Source organism: Colletes latitarsis, chromosome 8 (assembly GCF_051014445.1).
Source record: "Colletes latitarsis isolate SP2378_abdomen chromosome 8, iyColLati1, whole genome shotgun sequence".
Classification (NCBI taxonomy): Eukaryota; Metazoa; Arthropoda; class Insecta; order Hymenoptera; family Colletidae; genus Colletes; species Colletes latitarsis.
In genome coordinates this window covers 24,274,554-24,282,146 of record NC_135141.1, presented here as the reverse complement: position 1 = coordinate 24,282,146, position 7,593 = coordinate 24,274,554, and the positions used below count along the sequence as shown (strand labels likewise).

Sequence of the window (7,593 nt, the reverse complement as noted above, 5' to 3'; positions counted from 1 at the left end):
ATAAAAAAACTACAAATTCACGATATGTTATTTCAGGTACGAAAATATATATTTTATTCTCGATTTGTTTACATAACTGCATGTTACAAGCATTCGTTTTGATTTGCTTGTTTCCTTTTTCTTTTTATTTTTTTTTTTAATACATATTAACTGTTTAGTAATCTCTACGCACTGTTTTATTTTGGACTATACACGAAAAACTATATACGTGTTTTATAAGTGGCGCATAGATGCAAGAATAAAGTGACTAACTATACGATAAATATCAAAAATGAGGGAATTGTTCATCTAAGCATATAATTTTGCCATTGACATTGTATGCTCGTGTCCTTTTACATTTCAAACCATTAGTTCAAGCGTTACTGTTTTCTATAGTCAGCTTAATGGATTTTAATTAGAATCTATATAGATTAGATCGTGCGCGCATTCATGTATGGCGTCTGAAGTTGCATTTTCCGAATTAACGTTCGGTACCACATCAGAGCTCTACGCGTATGAAACTGAAATTCCACTTTCCACAATAACACGAGAGACGAATCGACCGTCGAAATTACAGATAGTGTTACGATCGAGAATTAAGAAAGCCTCGGAGACAAAAAAAAGAGAGTGTGTATTCAACAAGTGCAAAAGCACCTTGTAAGTTTCAATAAAACCATAACCGACATGTCCCTTCTACGTGTCGCTTTTCCATAATTTAATAGTTTTGTCATTTTCAAGAGCGGCCGAAGCTATAATGTTATCCGTTGGATGACACGTTGTGCAAAGTACGACATCTGCGAATCAAAAAAAAAAATTGCAATTAATGTACCACCAAAGCGTTAACTGTAGTTCATTTGCTGTACCTGTATGACCCTGCAGTTTTTGAACGATCTCTTTGGTCTGCAAATTCCAAATATATACCATATTGTCTTCCGAACCCGAAACGATCCACTACGAACAATACAATAAAATTGAATAATCTACAGAAAGCATACAACAGCTTCCACAGAAAACGCAGTACAGCTACATACCTTTCCTCCTGTGACGGAAAAATTTGCGAATATACAGTACTTTTCGTTTTTATGGCCAGTGTACGTTTTTAAGCATTTTCCTTTGCTATAGTCCCAAAGTTTTAACGTGTTATCTAATGTTGCAGCTAAAATGTATTTTCCATTTGGTGAAAACTTTACGAAAGATACTGGGGGATTATCATCGTCTATCAAAGTTTTTAAGCACTGGCCTGATGCTGTGTCCCAAATTCGACTATATAATCGTGTATCGTATAATTATATATACATGATACATCCACATGTCCATGTAAAATTAAAAATTATATGCTTACCATAATCCGTCGTAACTACTAGACACAATCAACGATCCATCCCTGTTAAAATGTACCGCGCTTACGGGATCCGAATGAGCGGGTAACGTTTTTAAACATTTTCCAGTCCTTACATCCCATATTCGAACACTTTCGTCGAACTAATAATATACGTCATATCAATATTTTAGGCAAACGTCCTTTTAAACGATTTATGCGCACAAACTTCTTTTTACGTGAACACGTAAGCTACCTTTTGTGATATTTAAAAACATTATAATTTATTGCACGTTTTTTAAGATTCTCTACGTTTTTACTTATTAACTCTGTCCACGACGATACGCCTTGCTACTCTGTACAATATATATAAAACATTATTTTACATTTGTTTTTTTACCTTTTTTTACTGATTTTCCTTTTGCATTAGAAAATATAGTTTCCGATTGTTGCGACGTAAGGTACGTTTACGTGTACAGTAATTCAGAAGCTTGCATACTCAGCAATACATGAAGCTGTATATACACAAGGATGTTTATAAAAATACTTACAGAGCCAGAAACTATAAGATTCGACTGTGGATTAAAATTACAACAGAAAACATAATTACTATGACCTTTCAATGTTTTTAAACATTTTCCCTGGAAGCAAGAAAGACAAAATATGTTAACAATTTTATTGCTATCAACAATGCACAAAATGGAAGTCCCTGATCAATGTATTCCCAGATGAAAACTTACGGAACTTAATTCCCAAATTTTTAATGTTTTGTCATCTGATGCAGATACCAATAGTCTACTATCGCTAGACCATGCTACATCTGAGATACCAAGCTTATGACCAGATATGGTTTTCTCAAACTTTCCATCGTAGGATCCCCATATCTTTATTAATTTGTCAGCAGCTAGAAAGACAAAAACAATCACTATTAATTTAACTTAATTATTATAAAGCAAAAAGTAACATTTAAATTGAAAAAATTTTTATTTACAAGAACTTGCAAGCCACTCTCCATTAGGACTAAATTTCACGGAAGAAACTGCTTTAGTATGACCTGCCAAAGTATATTTCAGAGTATAATTTGGTTTCTGGAAAAAAAAAAATTGGAAAAATACAGTTCCTTTATATTCTATAAAAGAAAAATAGTACTAACCAGTGTGGAACTGCTTTTTGTTCCAGTGGCAGGAGGAGCAGTTGCGGTATTATTGACGGATGACTGATGCCCTGGTGAAGGTCCAAGTGGTACCATTTTCGGATGAGTTTCGATCACAATATATCAACGATTTACGGAATATTAACTGATATGTGCATATGAATGAATGTTACGGTAGATTACACTTAGAAACACTGATGATTCTCAGTGCATTTGCCATTCGAACCTCGTTTAAAGATCCAGAAGAAATGTATAACTTCACGTTAAAACGACCAATTATTGTTAGTTTATTCGTTTAAAATGAATATATCATGTTACATCTTAAACTCGTAACATATCCAAACATCCTTAGCAAAAGTATCTTTTCATTCTTTTCGAGTCGCTAACGCACATGTGATCGAGGAACCGTTTTGTTGACTATTGCTACCTACCGAGCGTTAAATCACGAAATCGTAGTTCATAAAACTTTCCAACTCCGACGTATTCTATGCTCCTATATGTAATGTTCGTTTTCGTCTCTATTTATCTATGCCTCTATAAAGAAAATAATTTTCTCATGCGTGAAAACTTTTTAACTATTTACAGCTAAGTACCAAATCAGGTACTTCATACATACGTACAGTATGTACGTAATAAAAACGGAAAACAATAAAACCGCTATATTCGTGACATTCGAGAATTAGCTACAGCCAACGCCATCTTTTACAAACGTGTAAAATAAAAGGCGCGGAAAGGGTTGAAATTATATTGGTTAGGTGTGTTCCAATTTCGGACGATGTTAATCTTGATCAATTATCGATATCATAGATAATTTCGTCATCTTTTCATAATAACAATTTTCTTCCAAATTATTTCAAATATTAGAACGACTGTAGTATTTACTTGTAAGTATACGGATATTATTACGGTCTATATAAAATCTACATCTATTTGCAAAGTTTATCGAATTAAATCTTTTGCTTACGAAGTATTACATTGATCAAATGATTGTCGTAAACGATACACGATGCATTGAGTCTATTTCACCATAAAGTTAAAGCGTGTCCGTTTTAGAACGAAACTTTCGTTACTGCTTAAGTAAACGTGTTTAAAGAAAACAAATAAAAAAAGAAAGGAGAAAGAAAAGTAAAATTTATGCAATCGGAAATAGAATCCGGTGCGCAGTTGCTTGTAAGATTAAACAGTAAACCGAGCCTGCATGGACTCGATGATACTTTATTTCTCGAAGGTCTTCGAAATACGGACATCATAGAAATCAATGGAGAACGTTCAACTGGAAAGACTCTTCTTCTCTCTCAAATGCTTGCAAAATGTATCCTACCAGATTATTATGGATCTGTTCGAATTAAAGGCTGTAACGCTTCAGTTATTTTAATAAATACAGATCACCATTTTCAAGTCTCAAAATTAATCGATATAATGAATAATATCGTGGACGCTGCGTGTACTGTACCATTGAAATCTGAAACGTTCAAGACAAATTCAGAAAAAATATCTATTGTACAAAATTCCTTGCGTAATCTGTACATCATTAATTGCTACAACAGTGAACAATTTTTTCTAACATTACGTACATTAGACGATATATTCCTTGACAATTCTGAAATTGCCCTCTTAGCAATTGACAGTATAACAGCATATTATTGGCAAGATCGTAAAAATAATAGCAATATTACAGTTAATACTTATATAAGGAAATTGCTACAGCTTGCTACAGTACACACAACTCGATTCAATGTTGCAACAATATATACCAGACCTCCTGAAAGTATTGTTAATTACAAAGGAAAGAAATTCATGACAGATTTCTTAACAGATGCTGTTGAATATTATAAGATACATTTGCATAAGATACATGATTCACAAAATCTGATGTGTACATTGGAAACAGAGCGAACTGTCAGAAGAGTACATTATTCTATTTTGTCAAATGGTATAAAATGGAAAGTGAATGAAGGAGAAGAAAAAGGATAAACTCCATTGTATTTACAAATTTTATTTCAAGATGTATCATTGAAACAGTATTTTGTCCACTACATCCAAAGGATTTAACAATCTAGATCCTGCTAACATTATGTATGGTGTCTTATCATCATTATGCTCTGATCTCATTTCTTGAATTATTTTTGACTCTTCTGCAGTGATTCCACCAATAATGTATATTAAAATATAGGGATTATCGCGAGGATGACGCTTTGCTTTACCCCTTAACAGTAAACTACAATAAGAAGGAATTTCTCGAATTTTAACATATTACATCATAGTTAGACAAATTTCATCAACCATTATAACAATGCTTACTTGAAACCAGCAGAAATAAATGAAGATGATCTTTGACGAAAATCCCGCAGCTCTCGAGCTACGCCCATGCAAAGTATGTCCCTAGTTATTTGCTCCAATATACTGACTCGCCGAATTGTCTCTTGCGAACTTGGTTTTATTATACAAAATCTGAAAATGGTTGTAATATCAATGAAATTTCGTGTAAATCAAACAAAAGATGTCCATTATTAGAGAATATACCTAGTATTGAATAATTCATTTTTTCTTAAGCTAAAGAAAATTGAAAATTTACTTGTAATCTTGTAAATTCGAACGTTGTACCGCGATTGATTGAAGTATACTAATAATACGTGCTGCTATCCTGTACGAAGTTTCTCGTGCTGCGGCTACGTCATTCACTCCTAACATGGAAATAATACGGGAAAATTACTTGCAACTAATGGTATGCAAGTAGTGAATATTGTATAATGCATACCTAACAGTAATAAAGTTCGTTGATAGGTTGATGTTGTATTAGTAGATGGATTTTCTTTAAAAATTTGTAAGTCCTCAAAAACTGCATCCGCGATTGATTCTTCCAATTGGCGTTCTTGTTGTGCAGAAAACCGGATTTGCGTTCCCGCAAGGGCATAAACGTGTATTAACAGTGCTAATAGGTTTTCAGTGTCGAGTCCTCTGTCAATTCGTGTTCGTATAACATTACTCAGCTAAAACAATTAACTTATCTTACTCGGTGGAACATAAGTCGTGCGAACGTGACTGGAATCGAACCATTGATTACTTGTGCAAGTATACTCGAAGATTCACGGCTCACGGAGAGATTTTGCAACACTAGTTTCTCTAAACTAGTAAGTAATTCAAGTTGACCTGTCTTTTGTGACGTCGTTGCTCCAGTTATCGCCAAGATACTCTGTGTTCCAGAAAAATATAATTAAACGCAATTGAAAGATATCGAATGTATATGCAGAAAAGTGGAAACGGGAAGCTAGAAAATCACCTGCAGTTCTTTTCTATAAGCCATAAAAGAATCGATATTGTCTGTAATTCGAATTTTACTAAGAGCTTTCTCTAAACAATGACCAGAAATTCTCGTTGGTGTTCTCAATTTCGGATTATCCTTCGTAGAAACCATATCATTTAGCGACTGATGGGCCATGGCTAGTAACTTTTTCTCTTTTTCCGAAATAAAAAGATCGATTGTAGTTTTCTCTATGCTTGCCAAACATCCTCGTATTTCGCATGCTCGTAAAACTCCCTTAACACTCGTGAGAAAAAATGATTTAATCAAAATAATTAAACTAAGCTGATTTTGTAACAAGCTATACATAAACATATTGTGCCTGTACAGAAAACAAATTTACCTCCACTGTTCCTAGTATAGGTGCCATGCTAATTGCTACGTCATTATTGTGTTGCGGTAAACGAGGAAACGTTCGTAATATTTTTGTAAGAAATGATTCCGTATTATTACTAGTTGGTGTACAAAGGTCTAATGTCCTGTCCATTAAAATAAGGGATACCCCAATTTCTTGAGCTCCTAACGAATGCTATAAAAATAATTATAAGTAGTTTGTCTTACATATTTTCCTTATTCTATCATTTCACTACTCACATTTCGATGATCTGCATTAGCAATGCAGTTTTCTAAATTCTCTGCAAGACGATCGCTCAATTTTCCAATTGCATAAATATCTAATCTGGCATTTATACTAGCAAACAATTTGTAAAAAGAATTTGCTAGAAGATTTAATTTAGCAGATGTATCATGTGGAACAGTTGTGTCTAAAGGTGGCATTAAGTCCCCAAAAGGAGGTGTTACAATTAGATCTTTGTTTAATAGTGCTATAAAAAATGGAACATGGATGATGTTAACAGAAGGTTCCTAAAAATAAATTTATTTCATTTAAAATTGGTTATTAATATTGATAAATGCTTGAGAATTGTAATTATAATAATAACAAAAATGTGTAGTGCACAAACTTGTAACAGATTTTTTGAAGACATCCAAGCCTTAATATCTCTTCTTAATTTATTATAATTCAATTTCTCCTCGGTTGGAAGAATTTCCAGACAATCAGTAGTGCAACAAGGAGTACTACAGTATATTGTACAGCTTTCAAATGCATTTTTTGCTAAAATCATTTTGATCGTTCGTTGATAAAACACTGGATCATCAGCAGTAGACACGATAACAGCTTTCTTGGTTTCTCTAACCTCAACATACTACAAACAACGTGAAACTTGTTACATTCATAATGACATTAAAATGCAAACTTCAATGATTAAATATAAATTGTGTATACCTACTCGAAAATGATACATGCCGAGTTCATGAACTGCAATTGCTCCAGCATCTTTTAGTGCCAAATAACCTTTACCAGCTGTGTACCAATGTAAACATTCGGCTGCACAATGATCTATGTAAACCACTGTACCGCGTACTTCTGCAAATATGCTTTCCCAACATTCCGAGATGAATTTTCTCGTTTCAAACAAAATATCTGTCATTATTTTTTTGTTAACTTCACTATGGACAACTTTCCTCGTTTCTCATTATACAAATGTGTTGAACAGGGGCGAATCGTATTGGAGGTTCCAATTTGAAGCGTATCTATAGAGTAGCTCAATTTCAAATCTAAATTACACAAATTACAAAATTCTTGGTGCGAGGGGGAGTTGTGAGAGCATAATTATAAATATAAAATACAAAAATGAAATGCTATTAAATAAGTAATACAATTATAAAGCAGAAACCAATGAAACTATTCATGATGAATCTCGCGTACCTTTACTTTAAATTACATTTAGAATAAAGATATACACGTAACAAACGTAATTGCAAATTAAATTTTTATGGAAT

General features: G+C 33.2%; 3 protein-coding genes across 3 annotated transcripts; 1 reads left to right on the top strand and 2 right to left on the bottom strand.

Annotated features, from left to right (window-relative positions):
- Nucleotides 1-25: 25 nt before the first annotated feature.
- On the bottom strand, nt 26-3,067 carry Wds (WD repeat-containing protein wds). The gene is made up of 8 exons (XM_076771154.1): nt 2,451-3,067; nt 2,289-2,385; nt 2,038-2,201; nt 1,849-1,938; nt 1,322-1,461; nt 1,011-1,242; nt 843-930; nt 26-773 (listed from the first exon to the last, which is right to left on the bottom strand). Exons 1-8 carry the CDS (start codon nt 2,544-2,546, stop codon nt 673-675), a joined length of 1,008 nt encoding a protein of 335 aa, XP_076627269.1. The 5' UTR covers nt 2,547-3,067; the 3' UTR covers nt 26-672.
- Nucleotides 3,068-3,287: 220 nt separating this feature from the next.
- Xrcc2 (X-ray repair cross complementing 2) lies at nt 3,288-4,522 on the top strand. Its single transcript, XM_076771155.1, has one exon. It carries the CDS (start codon nt 3,585-3,587, stop codon nt 4,422-4,424), a length of 840 nt encoding a protein of 279 aa, XP_076627270.1. The 5' UTR covers nt 3,288-3,584; the 3' UTR covers nt 4,425-4,522.
- On the bottom strand, nt 4,440-7,397 carry LOC143344765 (sec1 family domain-containing protein 2). Its single transcript, XM_076771153.1, has 10 exons — nt 7,041-7,397; nt 6,714-6,956; nt 6,346-6,615; nt 6,095-6,280; nt 5,731-5,988; nt 5,515-5,643; nt 5,209-5,440; nt 5,026-5,134; nt 4,752-4,901; nt 4,440-4,668 (listed from the first exon to the last, which is right to left on the bottom strand). The coding sequence occupies exons 1-10, from the start codon at nt 7,239-7,241 to the stop codon at nt 4,461-4,463; spliced, it is 1,986 nt and encodes a 661-aa protein (XP_076627268.1). The 5' UTR covers nt 7,242-7,397; the 3' UTR covers nt 4,440-4,460.
- Nucleotides 7,398-7,593: the final 196 nt, after the last annotated feature.

Excerpts from the sequence above, each read along its gene's own strand:
- Xrcc2 (XM_076771155.1), top strand. The coding sequence starts at position 3,585 with ATGCAATCGGAAATAGAATCCGGTGCGCAGTTGCTTGTAAGATTAAAC.
- Wds (XM_076771154.1), bottom strand. The coding sequence starts at position 2,546 with ATGGTACCACTTGGACCTTCACCAGGGCATCAGTCATCCGTCAATAAT. Across the intron at positions 2,202-2,288 it reads AGAGTGGCTTGCAAGTTCTT|CTGCTGACAAATTAATAAAG; the intron begins GTAAATAAAAAT and ends TTGTCTTTCTAG. Across the intron at positions 1,462-1,848 it reads ATCTTATAGTTTCTGGCTCT|TTCGACGAAAGTGTTCGAAT; the intron begins GTAAGTATTTTT and ends GTATATTATTAG.
- LOC143344765 (XM_076771153.1), bottom strand. The coding sequence starts at position 7,241 with ATGACAGATATTTTGTTTGAAACGAGAAAATTCATCTCGGAATGTTGG. Across the intron at positions 6,957-7,040 it reads TCGGCATGTATCATTTTCGA|TATGTTGAGGTTAGAGAAAC; the intron begins GTAGGTATACAC and ends CGTTGTTTGTAG. Across the intron at positions 5,644-5,730 it reads CTTATAGAAAAGAACTGCAG|AGTATCTTGGCGATAACTGG; the intron begins GTGATTTTCTAG and ends TCTGGAACACAG.